Here is an 18187-nt window from a genome sequence, read left to right on the forward strand (position 1 = left end):
TAAAGCTTCAGCTGTATTTACCCTTTAGTCTAATGGGGGAGAAAGGAATAGCTGAATGTTTATTTATTTCAGTTTCACATCGATGGATCGCCTTTGCATAAGCAGATATTTTCTATTATTCCTTTATAATCTCCCGCAGGGTTATCTGTTGGGGAAAGAATATTGATTTTCTGTAAACAACACAATAAAGGTAAATAAAAGGCTGGCGGTTGCAGTCAGGTGACCATGTGCTGCACTTCTTTCTCTCGCGCGTTTGTTCTCCGTTATCTGCTCATATGATGAGTCCCTGGGCCAAAAACAAAATGTCAAGAGGCAGGTTTTCCTGTGTAATGAGGGTCAGGGTCATAGGATTTGCTGCCAATTTGAGATGTTTTACTAATGACAGAGTCATACATTATAAGGCGAGGGCCAGACGGACACTTTAGGCTAGGGCCAGAGCACTGAGGCCACTTTAGGGGAGAGCCAGATAATTGTGGCCACTATAGGCTAGGGCCGGATGAGTGTGGCCACTTTAAGCTAGGGCCGGATGAGTGTGGCCACTTTAGGCTAGGGCCGGATGAGTGTGGCCACTTTAGGCTAGGGCCGGATGATTGTGGCCACTTTAGGCTAGGGCCGGATGAGTGTGGCCACTTTAGGCTAGGGCCAGATGAGTGTGGCCACTTTAGGCTAGGGCCGGATGAGTGTGGCCACTTTAGGCTAGGGCCGGATGAGTGTGGCCACTTTAGGCTAGGGCCGGATGAGTGTGGCCACTTTAGGCTAGGGCCGATGAGTGTGGCCACTTTAGGCTAGGGCCGGATGAGTGTGGCCACTTTAGGCTAGGGCCGGATGAGTGTGGCCACTTTAGGCTAGGGCCGGATGAGTGTGGCCACTTTAGGCTAGGGCCGGATGAGTGTGGCCACTTTAGGCTAGGGCCGGATGAGTGTGGCCACTTTAGGCTAGGGTCGGATGATTGTGGCCACTTTAGGCTAGGGCCGGATGAGTGTGGCCACTTTAGGCTAGGGCCAGATGAGTGTGGCCACTTTAGGCTAGGGCCGGATGAGTGTGGCCACTTTAAGCTAGGGCCGGATGAGTGTGGCCACTTTAGGCTAGGGCCGGATGAGTGTGGCCAGATGATTCCAATGATTGCAGAGAGTCTGCAGGCTGAGATTCGGCTCCCCTGCTCTGGCTGCACCTAGAAGCATTGACTCCCCTCGGGTACAGGCAGACTCAGCATATTTTGGTATCGCAACATTTTGCATCTCATGCAAAAATCCACCCGGCTTCAGAAGAGCAGCAGGTCATCGGATTCCCTGGCTGCTGATAATGCGCAAATCGTTGGGCCAAGCCTAAAGCGACAACATAGTGTGGCTCTAAACTGGAAGCATCTGGGCCCAGTGCGTATTCATTAGTAAGGACTGAGCCCTGGCCCATTAGTGGCCAACCCTGTATAATAATCCTGCTGGTGCCTGGCTGGAAATGTGATGCCCACCTACCCGTCAGCACCTGGAACCCACATTTACCCCCCCCATGTGGTATATGAGCACCCAAGAAACCTTTGCCTCCCTCCAGGTGAATGCATGAAAGACTGGGTGGGGGGTCTGATTACTTTAGAGACTGGGGGGCTGCACATTTAGTTCAAATCTCCCCAATGACATCTTCTCTTTCCTCTGCATTTACACTGCATGTGTGTAATCTGGACTAGAATCGGAATATCCATGTCATACTAAGAGCAGAGACGCACACTTAGATTCGGGGAGATTTAGTCGCCTGACGATTAATCGCCTCTTCTTCGGGAGACTAATCTCCCCGAACTGCCTTCCTACCGGCTAGAATGTAAATCGTTGGTGGGATGGCACTCGGAGCATTTCGTTTTCCAAAGTCGCGATGTTTCCTCGTGAGGCAACTTCGGAAAACAAAGTGCTCCGAGTGCCACCCCGCTGGCGATTTTCAATCTAGCCGGTGGGAAGGCAGTTCAGGGAGATTAGTCGCCCGAAGAAGAGGCAGAGACACACGCTCAGATTCGGGGAGATTAGTCGCCCAGCAACAAATCTCCCCAAATCTGAGAGTCTGTCTCTGACCTAAAAGTTAATCTAAGGCACACGGTAAGATTCCAGGGAGATTAGTGGTCCAGCGACAAATCACCTCTTCTTTGGGCGACTAATCTCCCTGAAATGCAATTCACATTCCAGCGGGATGGCACTTGGATCGCTTTGGTATTCCGAAGTCGCCCAAACTTTCCTCGTGATTCAACTTCAGAAAACGAAGCAATCCTAGTGCCATCCCACAGGTGATTTCCATTCTAGCCGGCGGGGAAGGCATTTGGGGAGATTAGTCGCCCGAAGTAAAGGAGATTTGTTGCTGGGCGACTAATCTCCCTGGAATCTTACCGTCTGCCACCACCCTAAACATGAACCCCCATCAGCGAGAGAGAAAAGGTGGAAATTGCAAACTGACCCAGAGATTGAGCAATGGACGTTCGGAAGCCAACGAAAAAATATTTGCTGTTCTGATGGAAAATTACTCTGAGGAATTTTAGTCCAGGTGGAAACTGAGCCACAGCCTAAAAACAACAAAGAAAGTAACATTTTTGGTTTTTAGGGCTACGTGGGTCCCCCCGACCACTCCCTGCTTGTGGAATAGGGGTTACATAGTTACATAGTATTGGGGTGAAAAAAGATAAAGTCCATCAAGTTCGACCCCTCCAAATAAAAACCCAGTATCCATACACATCCCTCCATAAGTAGCTGTGTGCAACATGGGGACACAGTGAATGATGTGATTCATTTTGCCAATGTTGGGAATGCAGTTTTGGGGTACAGGTATGGGATCCGTTATTGGAAAACCCGTTTTCTGGAAAACTCTGAATTACAGAAAGGCTGTCTCCACTATAGACTCCACTATAATCGAATAATCCGGATTTGTAAATAATTATTTTCTATTTGCTGTGTAATAATAAAACAGTCGCTTGTAACCCGCCTATTGGGTTTATTTAATTTTTATATGATTTTTTTTTTAGCATACTATGGGGCAGATTTATCAAGGGTCGAAGTGAATTCGAGGGAATTTTTTTAAGTAATTTTTTGGATACTGCGAACATGAATATTCGACCATTCGATAATCGAAGTACTGTCTCTTTAAAAAAAACTTCGGCTTCAATACTTCGCCAAATTCAACCTGCCGAAGTGCTATGTTAGCCTATTGGGACCTTCTAGAGCAGTTTTCTACGTTTTTTGAAGTTGAAGAAAAATCGTTCGTTCGATTCGAAGGATTTAATCGAAGGATTTCTCTTCGACCGCAAATGGCCAAATTCGATTAAAAAAAACTTCGATATTCGAAGTCGAAGTAATTCAATTCGATGGTCGAATTTCGAAGTATTTTCAACTTCGAAGTTCGACCCTTGATAAATCTGCCCCTTAAAGTATGAAGATCCAAATTACGGAAAGATCCCTTATCTGGCAAACCCCAGTCCCGAGCTGTAGGGTAGTGTTGGGTACAATGTAGAGTATGGCCGTGCCGTGCAGCTTTGGGGACACTGTGTTGCCTTATAAAACAGTTTTGGAGAATTCCGTTGGGAATGTGATGGACCCAAGGAGAGGGGCTCATTTCTAAACACTGGCAAATTTGCACCGGGCAGTAACCAATAGCAACCAGTCAGTGAATAGCTTTTTTTTTGATCAGTGAAAGCCATGGGTTACTGCCCAGGTGCAAATCGGTATAAATCGGTGCAGATGGCCCTCTGTGTCATGTGACTTCCTACCAGGGAGCGGGGAATCTGGGGTTCCTGGTGGGGGGGTCAGGCAATTCTGGGTCCAACCAAAGATTCTTTTGCAGGGGGGCCCAGTGCCATCAATAAATATACATTTAATAATGTCTGAAATGTCAGTGCCCGGTCCGTCAGACTGTATCCTTGTATCATCTGTTTCTTTCCTAAAAATTACCCCCCCCCCCCCCATCACCCCTACTTGTACTTGTGCGGGAATGTTTGTTTAGCAATGTCCCTACATCAGATGATTTAATTGCACAAGACTATTTGTTTATATGATGCAATGTTCCCTTCTATTGTATCATGTCGCATGTATATATAGAGAGAGGGGGGAATTCGACCAGAATTGAATAGTCAGCTCTTTCTACTACTGCTCATATTTATCCTAAAGCAGCACAGAGCAGATTGTGAGGTTCCTTCCATCATCTCCTTGAAGGGTTCAAGCTTCTCCTACAACTCATCTTACAGTTCTCCTTTAGGTGAGGCTAGTTATCTGCTCAAGACCACACTCTTCCTCTTATTTCTTCTCTGCGTGCCCTGAAGCTCTTCATCTTTGGCAAGCAACGTTCCTCTCCGGAAGCCAAGTCACACCCCTGTGATGTCAGGAATGGCCTTCGGCTGCCAAAGCAAGAATAAAAAGTGAGAACAGGAGTGAAAAAAGTCTACAATTCCCGAGCACGCGATCCCACAACAGATTTGAGGGGGATATAAAGAAATTAGGGACAAATTATAGATCAAGGCAGAGGCTTCAGAATTTACCCATGGCAATAGTGAAGGGCTTTTCTACACTTTCCCCCTGTGCCCGACGCTTCCTCAGTAGAATAGCCGGTAGATCATCTCTCCATCAACAGGCAAGAATCAGAGCTCGCCCTGCCCACGAGGAGCCAAAACCTGAGCCCGATCGAGATGAAACCTTCTACGAAGCTGGCGGTGCATCGATGGTTGACCGATCCCTGGTGCAAAGGGACATCAGACTCTTCCTGAAAGAGTGCGGCGGGACGCCCAGAGAGGCACGCCATTGGTTGGCTCAGTTCCAGGAGCTGCATTCTAACTACAAAAAGGCTTTTGCCTTAATTGAGGTGAGTCGACTGAAAAACAAAGTATAGATATCCATTGGTAGACTAAGGACCATGGCACTGTGGTCAATGTGCTTCTGCGTTGGTCAACATTTTCCATTCACCTTAATGTTCCCAAATCATAATTTTATGGTGCACTACCCCTCAGCTTCTCATCTGCTCCTATGTTTTTTCTCTTAGGTGGATGAAAATGTGTTCACCTGCAAAAGGTCATTGGCCAGCGTAGCCTTTGCCCTCTCCTTCCTCCAGCGGATGGACATGAAGCCACTGGTGATAATGGGGCAGCCCAGCACATATCGTATTCGTCCGTCTTCTCAAGATGCCAAGTCCCTGCTGGTGCAAAACTGCCAGACACTTGTAAACACCATGTACGCCAGCTCAGGCACTGCACTGCCTTTATTCAATGGAGGATCTGTGCTCACCGCCCGAGAACAAGATGGCAGGTAAGGCCTAATGGCTACAGTGCATTTCTCTGTCTTCATGCCATTTGCCAGTATGTTCATCTGTCCTCTTTGCCTTCAACCGTAGCTATGCACTTCTTACCTGACACCAGATTTTCAGGGTGCAGAATAGGGGTGCTTTGTGCTCCTTTGTTCTCTTGTACTTCCACCTGAGGTCTCTCTAAAAGACCCCTAAAGGGATTTGCTGAAAGTTAAAGGGATACTGTCATGAGAAAAAAAAATGTTTTTAAATGAATCAGTTAATAGTGCTGCTCCAGCAGAATTCTGCACTGAAATCCATTTCTCAAAAGAACAAACAGATTTTTTTATATTCAATTTTGAAATCTGACATGGGGCTAGACATATTGTCAATTTCCCAGCTGCCCCAAGTCATGTGACTTGTGCTCTGATAAACTTAAATCACTCTTTACTGCTGTACTGCAAGTTGGAGTGATATCACCCCCTCCCTTTTTCCCCCCAGCAGCCTAACATAAGAACAATGGGAAGGTAACCAGATAACAGCTCCCTAACACAAGATAACAGCTGCCTGGTAGATCTAAGAACAACACTCAATTGTAAAATCCAGGTCCCACTGAGACACATTCAGTTACATTGAGAAGGAAAAACAGCAGCCTGCCAGAAAGCATTTCTCTCCTAAAATGCAGGCACAAGTCACATGACTGGGGGCAGCTGGGAAATTGACAAATGTCTAGCCCGATGTCAGATTTCAAAATTGAATATAAAAAAATCTGTTTGCTCTTTTGAGAAATGGATTTCAGTGCAGAATTCTGCTGGAGCAGCACTATTAACTGATGTGTTTTGAAAAAAACATGTTTTCCGATGACAGGATCCCTTTAAGTAAGATGGATCATGTACAGTGTGGTCTATCCCCGGAAGGTTCAGGTGCACTAAGGAACATGGTGTCAATAATGGTAGAAGCTGAAGTTCACTAAGTACAAATCAGTGGTGTCTGTAGGGGCGAACCCTGGAAGTAAAAACTCCCCAAAGTGACTCTTAAATCCATTAAAACAGAACCAGGTCATTGGCACCAGCTTTTCTTTCTCAAGTCCTGTAGTGAACCAACATTAAATATGTTTGTCTCCTTTGCCTCCAGTTATGGGTCAGTGTTATCCGTTGACACAGAACTGCTCACCTGGTGCCTGAACTCTGGCAATATCCCCATCATATGCCCCATTGGAGAAACTCCTTCCGGCCGCTCCGTCCTATTGGATTCTTTAGACGTAACTGCCAGTATTGCTCGTGCTCTACAGCCGCTCAAGATCATCTTCTTGAACACAGCGGGGGGACTGAAGGACCTGAGCGAAAAGGTAAGAAAAATTTCCCTGTCTGACCTCATCCTTTAATGTACAGACCAAAAATGTAGACCAAAAACATAGGCTTATGTAATAAAATGGGAAAACATATTCCCACTCCAGCAGGGCAGCCATCAGGGGGGGACAGGGGGGAGAGTTGTAGGGGGCCCCGAGGGTAAGGGGGGCCCAGCCACGCCACACTTACTTGATTAGCCGGGCCCCCCATCTTTCTGAGAGCTGCTGACTTCAGGAAGGCATGGAAGTTTAAGGGGCCCTGGCCACCAATTTTCTTATAATGTATGTATAGGGGGGGCCTGGCCACCAATTTTGGCCACCAATTTTTTTTCTCATTTGGGGTCCTAGCCACCAATATTTTTTATGGGGGGCCCTGACCACCAATTTTTATTTTTTATTAACATGTGGGAACCTTAGCCACCAATATTTTTTTACTGTGTGGTGGGGGGCGCAGCCCAGGAAATTTTGTGGTATGGGGCCCTGCGATTTTTGATGGCGGTCCTGCACTCCAGTAACCCACAGCAACCGATCACATAATTACTTACAATAGTTCAACTACAGAGTCAAAGTTAGCAGTTGACGCGTTGCTATGGGTTACTAGACCGAGTTTCATATGGGACATGGACATGGGGTCTGGGGGTTGCTCAGAAGTACAGGCCTGACCTTGCTTTTATCCACAGATCATTGGTCTTGTGAACTTGCCCTCTGACTTGGAACTGATGAGGAATGCAACATGGATGAGCGAAAGGCAGAGGCAACAAGTGACTGTCATCGTGGACCTGCTCAATCGCCTGCCCCACAGCTCGTCCGCTGTCATCACCTCTGCCCGCACCCTGCTCTGTGAGCTTTTCAGCAATAAAGGTAAAGGACTAACTGCAAAGATGAAAGGTCTTTCCATCTTTGGTCAGCTGAGGTTATAATGAATGTAACTCCAGGTCACCATAATGCAAGCTGAAGATTGTACTGATCACTATATGACCCCCAACTGCAGCTGTTTTAGATGCAGCCAATTATACTTGAATTTGAAGTAGGAAATGCACTAAATTGGGTTAACGAAGTTCTCCTGACTCCTTTTGTATGTGTTTTTATTGGCTAGGATCTGGCACACTGTTTAAAAACGCAGAAAGATTGCTGCGATATGAATCTCTGGAGGACATCGATACTGAGAAGTTGGTCTCGCTGGTGAACAGGTCCTTCCAGAAACCACTGAAAGAAGATTATATCAAGAGTGTGTCCTCCAGGCTGCACTCGGTGTACCTGTCTGAAGGGTGAGCAATGGGGTCCTACAGAAGGGCACATATCCATACTTTGCACTAGCACATGTTCTCCAATAATTAAACCATAGTTAAACCAATCTTTAACGGGAGGGAGAAAGCAGATAAGACAAGGCCCTATCAATGACTTAATACAAACATTCCTCCAGGTACAACGCAGCCGCCATCATTACCAAGGAGCCAGTATTGGGAGGAACACCATATCTGGATAAGTTTGTGGTGAGCTCTGGCCAACAGGGACAAGGCTCTGGGCAAATGCTATGGGAGTGCGTGAGACAAGACTTGAAAACCCTTTTCTGGAGATCGAGGGTCACCAATCTGATAAATCCATGGTGAGTGTGGGCGCGCTGTCACTTCAAGTCTATGTATGAAAACTATATTGAGGGTGTCCCCATTGGTAAGTTAGAAGGTAACAACATAGTTGCCTAGCCCATTTTTGCAGTGATTTGGGGAACTATTTCAGACTCTTTTCATCAGGCATTTCACATAAAGATTTTACCTAGTACAGTGGAATATTTTGAGTTGTCTCTGCTATGGAGGGTTCCATTTACAGCCCCATTTGGCCGGGCATAACTAGTAACCTTATACCCAACTGTTGGGCCATAGTTTCTTCGTCAGTTTTCCATTTAAAGGGAGAGTAAGTGCAAATAAAACAGTGCAAATGTAAGCTGTTCCACAGGTTTTCTTTTGCACCATAATGATCCTTTCCAGGCCAGATTGTACAGTATATTGTCTCTTTAACAAAATTCTTGGAGGTGTTTCTCTTTATCAGAGAAAGAGACATGACGTGCGATGTGACCTGTTCTGTGTGCTCATGTTGCAAGAATCCGCAGATTACATGGCTTGTGACTCTGCACTAAGTTCTGGTGCCAAGTTGGAGAGCCGTTCCAGCAGTCCCACCTCCCAGTCTCCAGGTCAATGACCAGAATGGGAAACTGGCACAGTAAAACCATTGATAACTGCAGTCACATATAATGCTCTTAATGCTAAAAAAAAATACCAGCATCCAATGGCCTACACATTAAAACTCTTCTTACCTTGCCCTCTGCAACCTCCCTTTCCCCTATTCTCCCATCCACTATGCTCCGGCTTAGTCAATGGTCTTTAGGTGCCGATTTTCTAAATAGAATCTAGTTTGCACATTGCAGTTCCAAGCTATAGTAAACCATAGTTAATTGTTTGGTCCTTGAACACTTTGCCCGGTCAAGAGCGGTGAGCGTGAGCCATCCTAGAGTGGAGGTTCCTCAGTGCATGTTTATTAGGCTTTTGCTTTCAATGTTCTTCTTCATCTCCTGTTTATGGACAAAAACCCCCAGGAATATTTCTATAGTGAACCACATTTTCTCTTCTTCTGCAGGTACTTTAAGAACAGCGACGGAAGTTTTACAAACAAGCAGTGGATATTCTTTTGGCTGGGACTCTCAGACATCAGGGACTCTTACGAACTCGTAAACCATGCAAAAAGTATTCCTGATTCCTTCTGCAAACCTCAAATATCATGAGTACAAGCCACCAGTGTTGGATTCACATCAACATCTGTTTCCCAGCTTCCTCATCCCACCATCCCAACTGAATCAGCTCATGAAAATGTGCTCTCTGCCTACTAAGTAATAACTTGGCTTCTGATGGGAGAATTCCGCTTATCAGCTTGTTTGTGGCTAAGAAGGAAGGGAATCTACTAAAATCCACCTCAAAAAACAATTTCACAGAATGGTAATTGAACTTTATGAAGAGCAGAAGACCCTACTGAAGAGAATCAGGGTAGACATGTCATGGTATTTAATGGGCACAATTTCCTGCGCCAGAAAGTACGGCTGTCACATCCCATCTCAACTTAGTATACAATGTTCATGGCATTATTTGGCCACAGTTTCTCCTGCTCAGGCAGATTTGAGACCTTCTGAAGGCCACACGGTAGTCCTTTTCCCAGAACTATAAATAGGGGAGTCCTGCAGGTGGTTCCTGATGATGGTGACAGCGCCTGCACTGACCCCTAATTCCCAGTGGATAAATAAACTCAATACATCGCCTTGTCAGTGCTTAAAGTGTGGGCTATGGTTCAAAACTCAACATTTTCTCAGATGAGGCCCCTCTTTTGGTTGCAGTTGATCTTCTACTTTGCAGAATCGTTTAGTTTGGCGATCTTCTCAGAACTAGGCGTAATTAGTTAATTAGAACATTCTATGAGCAGAACTTCGGCTCTACACTGTCTACGATATTGGCTGCGGGGAGTTTCTCCACTTTCATTGCTTCACAAGCCATTGACATTCATGTACAAAAATACAATATTTTTTCAAAACTCCTCAAGGAAGGGAAAGGTGAAGCTGGAAGGCGGCATCAGTCAAGAACACGTTGGACCCTCTATGATCCTTGGTCACTGCTACCACCACTGTTAGTCCCCCTCAGGCCATCTTCCCTTCTGCATATTGTTCTTTTTTTCTTGGTTGTAGCTACGTTGTTATAACCTCAGGAGCGTATCTGGCACTTGCCAATGGTTCCTCTAGAACTTGAAATAATGTATGTCTGTATATTTAAACTATTTAATTGCTGCTTTTACAGTTAAATGCTTTAAAACTGTTTGTCTTAAACTATAAACATATGAATCTGTGGTTTTAGTTAAAAGTCTGACCTTTAGTATCCTAAAACCAAGAAATAATAAACTTTATGAAACAACTAATCTGTGTAATACATGGTAAAGTTTCCATAAAGCAATTTGGGGAATATCCTAGTCATGACCTGACCCCACGCTAATCCTACCTAGATCATGCCCTCACCATGTGATTAGTGAGATGAACGTGTGTCCCTTTAAAAGGCAGTTCTTAAAATGAAGTTTTAGTATGATGTAGGCCAGGAATCCTAAAGCTTTAGTCAGGTCCCAAAAATGCTCAGGAAAGGGACCATCTGGATTTTTTGATCTCTTTCCTGAGAAGAACAACATCAGAACGATTGTTTCCCCTCTTAATTTATATCTTTCAGATCCTACAGCCAGAGGGACTGACCAGCAGGTGGTGCTGATGGTTCCCCTTCAGGTTAACTTTTAGTATGTTATAGAATGGCCAAATTCAAGCAACTTTTCAATTGATCTTCATTTTTCTTTACAATTTTTTAATTATTTGCTGCCTTCTTCTGACTCTTTTCAGCTTTCAAATGGGGGTCACTGACCCCATATCAATACAAATGCTCTTTTAGGCTACAGATTTGTTATTACTACTTTTCATTATTCAAGTCACTACGAAGTCACTATCCCTCAGTAACTTCTAATATCCTTATCATTTACAGTAGGGGGTACATTATCCCTTATAATACATGAGTGATACTCAGAGTTCCCTGTATAACTCAGCCTGCAGCCTTGTGCCTTTATATGGTCACAGAACAACCCCTCAGTGACTTCTAATATCCTTATCATTTACAGTAGGGGGTACATTATCCCTTATAATACATGAGTGATACTCAGAGTTCCCTGTATAACTCAGCCTGCAGCCTTGTGTCTTTATATGGTCACAGAACAACCCCTCGGTGACTTCTAATATCCTTATCATTTACAGTAGGGGTACATTATCCCTTATAATACATGAGTGATACTCAGAGTTCCCTGTATAACTCAGCCTGCAGCCTTGTGCCTTTATATGGTCACAGAACAACCCCTCAGTGACTTCTAATATCCTTATCATTTACAGTAGGGGGTACATTATTCCTTATAATACTAGAGTGATACTCAGAGTTCCCTGTATAACTCAGCCTGCAGCCTTGTGCCTTTATATGGTCACAGAACAACCCCTCAGTGACTTCTAATATCCTTATCATTTACAGTAGGGGGTACATTATTCCTTATAATACTAGAGTGATACTCAGAGTTCCCTGTATAACGTGTATTAGAAGAAGTTCACACACAGACACCATTCAGCTGTGGTGCTGATAACAAGGGAAGATCATTACAGCAGTGATCCATGCACAGGGGAGATGCTCTGTATAGTCTCTATGAATCCATGTGGAGGATGAACAATAAATCAGACGCATTCCTAGTGTTTATATATTTAAAAGACATTTTCAAGGTTCTTTAAAAGTTTATAGTGTTGAAACGTATGGAGCGGTGAGATGCAGACGCCCCCCACGCCCCTACTGGGTCTGTCAGTGGTTCCAGATGATGTGCCAGGATCCTCTTCTCCAGAACCAGAGCTTTCCAACCAATGAGAAACAACAGCTGAAATGTAAACGAAGGAGAAACGCACAAGTGCTTCTGCTGCCATGATAACATACAGTATCTGCAACATATGTGTAACATGGCTGCAACTGCTCACAAAGTCAGTCAATAGAAGATCCTCTTCTGTCCATATCTCAGTCTGCAATTTAACCGTCTGTGGCCAATATGACCACTGCCCCAAAGATGCCCACGTTCTGACCAATCAAACGCATCTGATTCCAGAACTCCACCTTCCGGGAGCTGTGCCAGTAGCCGAGGTTCCCATCAATGAGGAGCAGGGAAAAGGGCAGCAGCACGGCCAGAACTTGGGATGTGGAACGTATGTAATATCCAGAGAGGAAGGACAGAGCCAGGACCCCATACAGGACAAAAAGGATCTGCAGGGCAGGCTCCCCCCCGGGAATGAAGTCTAGATAAGCCAGTCGGTCTTCTTTGCTGTGCTGCAGGGTATATGCCTGGGGATAGGACGGAATTAGTGTCACTGAGGAGCTCACTATTCTTCCTCAAAAATGACTTTACCGTCCATTTAACTCCCAACTTAATCTCCTCCCAACTCTCATCTCCTCCCAACTTCCTAACAACTCTCCTCTCCTCCCAAATTCCATCTCCTCTCTTCCCAACTCTCCTCTCCTCCCAACTCTCTTTCCAACTTCCTGCCAACTATCATCTCCTCTCCTCCCAACTCTCCTGCTTTTTTTCATTAAAGTCCAGCTTTTAACACTACTGCGCAAAGACGGAAGGGAGGAAGAGGCTCCTGTTAGCGGAAAACTGCCCCATATACTTGTACTTACCACACAGATGAGATAAATGCCAAGGAAGACCTGCCCCGTGGACTGTAAGGATCGACTGCGCGGCTTCTGTCTGTAAATCTCTCCCGCGCCGCTGGCCAAGACCAGGAATCCACCAATAACAGCGATGATACGGGAATACATCCGCACCTGCGGAACAAGGGCAAGTAACTACTGGGGGGGACTGATACGTCACGAGGAGAATAACTGGATTATATGAACCCACAAATAATTGGATTACCTTCAGCCAGTCGCCATAATAAACATGTCCTCCCATGTGACCCGCGTAGGTGCTGATGGCAAGTTGCAGGGAGGAGCCAAGTGCGAACCAACGTCTCTTCACCCCAAACGACATGAAACTGGCGCAAACAACAGCCACGGCCAGGTCAACATACAGGTAGGGCACAGCAATGTCAGGCTTCCTGCAAGTACAAAGGAGGAGTTGTGAGTGAGAGGAGGAGCTGTAAAATCAGAGGAGGAGCTGTAAAGTCAAGAGGAGGAGCTGTAAAGTCAAGAGGAGGAGCTGTAAAGTCAAGAGGAGGAGCTGTAAAGTCAAGAGGAGGAGCTGTAAGTCGGAGGAGGAGCTGTGAGTCGGAGGAGGAGCTGTGAGTCGGAGGAGGAGCTGTGAGGTCAGTTAGAGAGGCCACAGAGCATGGACAACTAGAAATTGGAAGCCTCGCAGTCGTGTTTTTATCATTGCTGGGATCAGCGACCCCAACGATCAGAAAGCTGGAGGCTGGATAAAGAAAGGAATATAAACACAAAACATAAACCCATCTTTATTATACTAAAGGCTAATATAAAGGGGGGGGATGTGTGGGTTGTGCATAAGAACAAAGTAATCCTGCCCCCCCCCCAGGGAAACCACTTCGGGACACTGACAATAAGTGTAGAATGAAGGTGCCAAGTCAAACTGGTAAGAACCCTGACATTTGGGGCTACAGCAGGGACGGGCTGATCCAGAGGGTGTCACTGGGGGGGGTGCGGCACAGACATTCCTCGGGGGCCACAAGTGGAAACCCCCCCCCCACCAGGGAAGTCTCGTTGTCATTAAAGTGAAAACGTCCCTCAGCAAAATTGTCTTTAATATTAACACAGGGGGGTGCACTGGGGGCTCATTAGTGGATTCCTCAAACACGGGGTGACTAAACTGGAGAGATCATGTGATGATGCTGCAACTCCCTGGCTGGGGGGGGGGCACAATTGTCTAATTACCTTTCCAATATCTATTCACTAATTCTGCTCAGTGGATGTAAATTGTTACTGAAAGTTGTAGCTGCTCTTTATATTCTCTGCACTGCTGGCTGTGACTCCAGAATCAATGTAGCAGCAGTCAGCCCCCTCTCTGCACATCAGGTGACTTTTGCTTCCCTGTTTCACAAGTCAGAAGCAGCAGTGCAGAGACTGAATGGTTCCCTTGCCTTTTAGCAGGAAGGAAAGTCCAGAGGAGGGGACCCGTATGTCTCCCATTGATCCTCCAGTCACAGGCTGTACGTGAGTATTAGTGTGGGAGCTGCCATACTGCCTCACATCTTGTCCCTGGAGTCTGTCAGGGAGCAGCTCCCCTAGTGTCCGTAGCAAGAGACAGAATGAGACAATGAGAGAGAAGAGGGGCTGTGGTTGGGGGAGACGCACGCGCACTACCTCTTGGCTTCGGCCCGCTCCGCGTACAACATCAGCTGACTAAAACAGAACCAGAACGGGCAGCGGGTCAGTAGCAGAACTCCGAACCGTGTCACCAGCTGCAGAAGCCGCTTCCGACCACTCACCGCCATTGTTTCTCCTGTAGCCAAATCACTTCCGACAGCCAACTTCCGCCCTCTGCTTTCAGCCGCCTTGCCAACCAACCTCATCACTTCCGCCCCTGCTCTTTCAGCTGCCTTGCCAACCCACTCGTCACTTCCGCTCTCCGCTAGTGCAGATATCTGCCAACCAAACTCTTCACTTCCGCCCTCCACTAGTGCAGCTGTCTGGTGCCAACCACCCTCCTTGTGAAATGGTTTATAGGCTTTCCCCCCCAGCAAACCCTCCTATGTGTGTCTCCTGGCAGAGTTTATTTGTGTTATTGGCAAGGGTGTTAGTATGTGTGTGAATAAATAAAGGCAGTAGGATACACGTTTGAGGGGGGAGGGGTGTTGTGTATTAAAGCATAAATAAACCTTTAGAATAAGTCAATGTAAAATTAATGAGGGGGCTATTCTAAGCACTTTTGTAATTTACATTCATTATTTATTTTCTTTTAATTCCAAGATATTAAGGGATACATGTGCTGTTAATATGAATGAATTTTGTTACAACAGCGCCACCTGCTGGTCAGTTTCCCACCAGTCTGACCAGCAAGTAGTCAAGGAAGTTGTCAGGAGAAAGAAGAAGGCTGCTCTGATGTTCTTCTGCTCAGGAAAACAATTAGAAACCTTTCTCACATCTTTCCTGCGCAGAAGAACATCAGCCTCTTTCTTTCTCCTGACAACTTCCTTGACTACTTGCTGGTCAGACTGGTGGGAAACTGACCAGCAGGTGGTGCTGTTGTAACAAAATTCATTCATATTAACAGTACATGTATCCCTTAATATCTTGGAATTAAAAAAGAGTAAATAATGAATGTACATTGCAAAAATCCTTAGAAAAGCCCCCTCATCAATTTTACATTCACTTATTTTAAAGGTTGACTTATCCTTTAATATCAATATGTTATAGTGAATATTTATAGAATCTAAAACAGTAAATATAAAATATACTTATTAAATCCAAAACGGACCCCACTGGCCCTAAAATGTGGGAATTAGCAATTGATCAGAAGCGTCAGTTTCCCTCTGGGCCCCATTTGTTTTTTGGGCACCCCCATCAATTTCCAGGCCTAGTTTCTCCCATGAGCACTGTCTAATGTCCTACCCAAGGCTGCTTTAAGGGGGTGCTCACCTTTAAATCAACAGTTAGTATGATGTAGAGAGGGATATTCTGAGACAATTTGCAATTGGTTTTTATTTTTTATTATTTGTGGTTTTTGACTTATTTACGTTTTTATTTATCAGCTCTAAAGTTTGTAATTTCAGCAGTCTGGTTGCTAGGGCTTAAATGACCCTAACAACCATACATTGACTTGAATAAGAGACTGGAATGTGAATAGAAAGATGAGGAATAAAAATTAGCAATGACAATACTTAAGGTGACCATAAACATTAAGATTTTTAAAAGATCTTTTCATTATCGTAAGACCGAGCTTTTCCGCAAACGATCGTTTAATTGTACGACTAAAAAGACCATTTCAAGTGATATTGTCTATTTGAAGCCAGAAACAGTTGCCGGCATTGCTCTGCAAACGATTGGACTATGGATACATTTCACTGTGAACAATTTACTAACCTGACCGATGTCGGACAAAAAATCGTTAGAATGCGCAATCGTTCTGCGCCCTTTAACTTTTCTTCAGATCGCAATTAGGGAGAGAAAAATCTTAACATCAACGGCCACCTTCAAAGAGCATTTGGGTTTTTTGTTTTTTTTAGATGGGGTCAGTGACCCCCATTTGAAAGCTGGAAAGATTCAGAAGAAGGCAAAGCATTCAAAAACGATAAAAAAATAAATAATGAAGACAAACTGAAAAGTTGCTAAGAATTAGCCGGTCTATAACTTACTAAAAGTTAACTATCCCTTTCTTAAAACCAATGAATACCAATAACGACTGTATACTGGGCAGTTGCTTAGAATGACAATTTCTTTAAAAAAAAAGAAAGTTTTTAGGCAGAGATCCCCTTTGAATAAATGTAATTCACTGTATTGCATGTGATTAACTCTGGTTTGTTTTTATACATCGCTTCAGCAGAGAAACATGTTAATTGAGTGGAGCTGTGACTCCCATTAACGACGTGTAATTAACAAGTACTGGAGGTGTCATCGAAACAGAAATACTGATGGGAAGGGGAACAATTATTACTGAGCTCCAGTCCAGCACTTGGGAAGATCATATTCATACTCCATCCGCTCCTTGCTACAGTTCTGCATCGGGTCGGTTGGGTTCGGGCCGACCTCATACCCCCATTTGAGGGTGGCAGGCGGGTCCGGGTCAAGCTCTTCTTCCTGCTCGCCCCGCCCCTTTTACAACATCATTAGTGGGTATAGGTCTATAAAAGGAACACATTCTTACCCGCTTGGACCCGCAAGTACCTTATCCGCAACCCGGACCCGCTGACAATCAAGAATCAGGAAGTGCTGTCGTTGTAAACCGGAAGTGACATCATTAGAAGCAGTCGTGATCAGAAAAAAGTATCCACTATTTTGGATTCGGCCGAACCCCAGAATCCTTTGTGAAAGATTCGGCTGAATACCGAACCGAATCCTATTTTGCGTATGCAAATTAGGGGTGGGAAGGGGAAAACATTTTTTACTTCCTTGTTTTTGTGACAAAAAGTCACGTGATTTCTCTCCCCGCTCCAATTATTATTCGGATTTGGTTCGGCCGGGCAGAAGGATTCGGCCGAATCTGAATCCTGCTGAAAAAGGCCGAATCCGAATCCTGGATTCGGTGCATCCCTAGAAAAAAGGAGTAAAAATGGCTATTGAGAAGACCCGCAAACCCAAAGAACCGTGTCTATACCCGCACCCCGCAGGTTTTCGGAAAAACTCAACCCGTCCACCACTACCGTGCGGGACTCTGCTCCTTGCTTTTCATTTTCAACCATTATAAGCTTAAAGGGGTGGTTCAACTTCAAGATAACTTTCAGTATGTTGTAGGTCCATTCGAAACAACTTTTCAATTGGTCTGCATTATTTAATTTTTATAGTTTTTGAATAATTTGTCTTTTTCTTCTTCGGACTCTTTCCAGCTTTCAAACAGGGGGTCACTGACCCCCATCTAAACAACAAATGCTCTGTAAGGCTACAAATGAATTGTTATTGTTACTTTTTATTACTGATCCTTCTATTCAGGCCTCTCCTATTCATATTCCAGTCTCTTATTCAAATCAATGCATGGTTGCTAGGGGAATCTGGACTCACATTTTAAATTAGGGATGCACTGAATACATTATTTATTTTTGCTGAACCCTCGAATCCGTTTAGAAAGATTCAGCCGAATACCGAACCCTTGTTTTCTGACAAAAACTCATGTAATTTCCACCTGTCCATAATTTGCATATGCAAATTAGGATTCAGATTTGGTTCGGCCGGGCAGAAAGATTCGGCCGAATCTGAATCCTGCTGAAAAAGGCAGAATCTCGTCCCAAATCCTGGATTCAGTGCATCCCTATTTTAAATACAGTACAGGTCTGTAACCCATTATGGAGAAACTTCAGAATTACAGAATGCCTATCTCTCATAGACTCCATTATAATCAAATCAT

At 44.9% G+C, this 18187-nt stretch overlaps 2 protein-coding genes across 2 annotated transcripts; one reads left to right on the top strand and one right to left on the bottom strand.

Moving 5' to 3' along the window:
• The first annotated feature begins 4065 nt into the window (after positions 1 to 4065).
• On the top strand, positions 4066 to 9596 carry LOC108702180 (N-acetylglutamate synthase, mitochondrial-like). The gene is made up of 7 exons (XM_041578761.1): positions 4066 to 4821; positions 4999 to 5261; positions 6373 to 6586; positions 7267 to 7447; positions 7683 to 7854; positions 8010 to 8192; positions 9218 to 9596. The coding sequence occupies exons 1-7, from the start codon at positions 4504 to 4506 to the stop codon at positions 9360 to 9362; spliced, it is 1476 nt and encodes a 491-aa protein (XP_041434695.1). The 5' UTR covers positions 4066 to 4503; the 3' UTR covers positions 9363 to 9596.
• A 2271-nt stretch (positions 9597 to 11867) lies between these two features.
• On the bottom strand, positions 11868 to 14629 carry tmem101.S (transmembrane protein 101 S homeolog). Its single transcript, NM_001096275.1, is given in 4 exon segments — positions 11868 to 12516; positions 12853 to 12999; positions 13091 to 13271; positions 14494 to 14629. Coding segments are annotated over 4 exon segments (768 nt in total). The 5' UTR covers positions 14625 to 14629; the 3' UTR covers positions 11868 to 12207.
• Positions 14630 to 18187: the final 3558 nt, after the last annotated feature.

Source organism: Xenopus laevis, chromosome 9_10S, assembly GCF_017654675.1.
Source record: "Xenopus laevis strain J_2021 chromosome 9_10S, Xenopus_laevis_v10.1, whole genome shotgun sequence".
NCBI lineage: Eukaryota > Metazoa > Chordata > Amphibia > Anura > Pipidae > Xenopus > Xenopus laevis.

Coding starts and splice junctions, on each gene's coding strand:
- LOC108702180 (XM_041578761.1), top strand. CDS start 4,504: ATGGCAATAGTGAAGGGCTTTTCTACACTTTCCCCCTGTGCCCGACGC. Junction 4,822..4,998: donor AGGCTTTTGCCTTAATTGAG/GTGAGTCGACTG, acceptor TTTTTCTCTTAG/GTGGATGAAAATGTGTTCAC. Junction 6,587..7,266: donor TGAAGGACCTGAGCGAAAAG/GTAAGAAAAATT, acceptor TTTTATCCACAG/ATCATTGGTCTTGTGAACTT.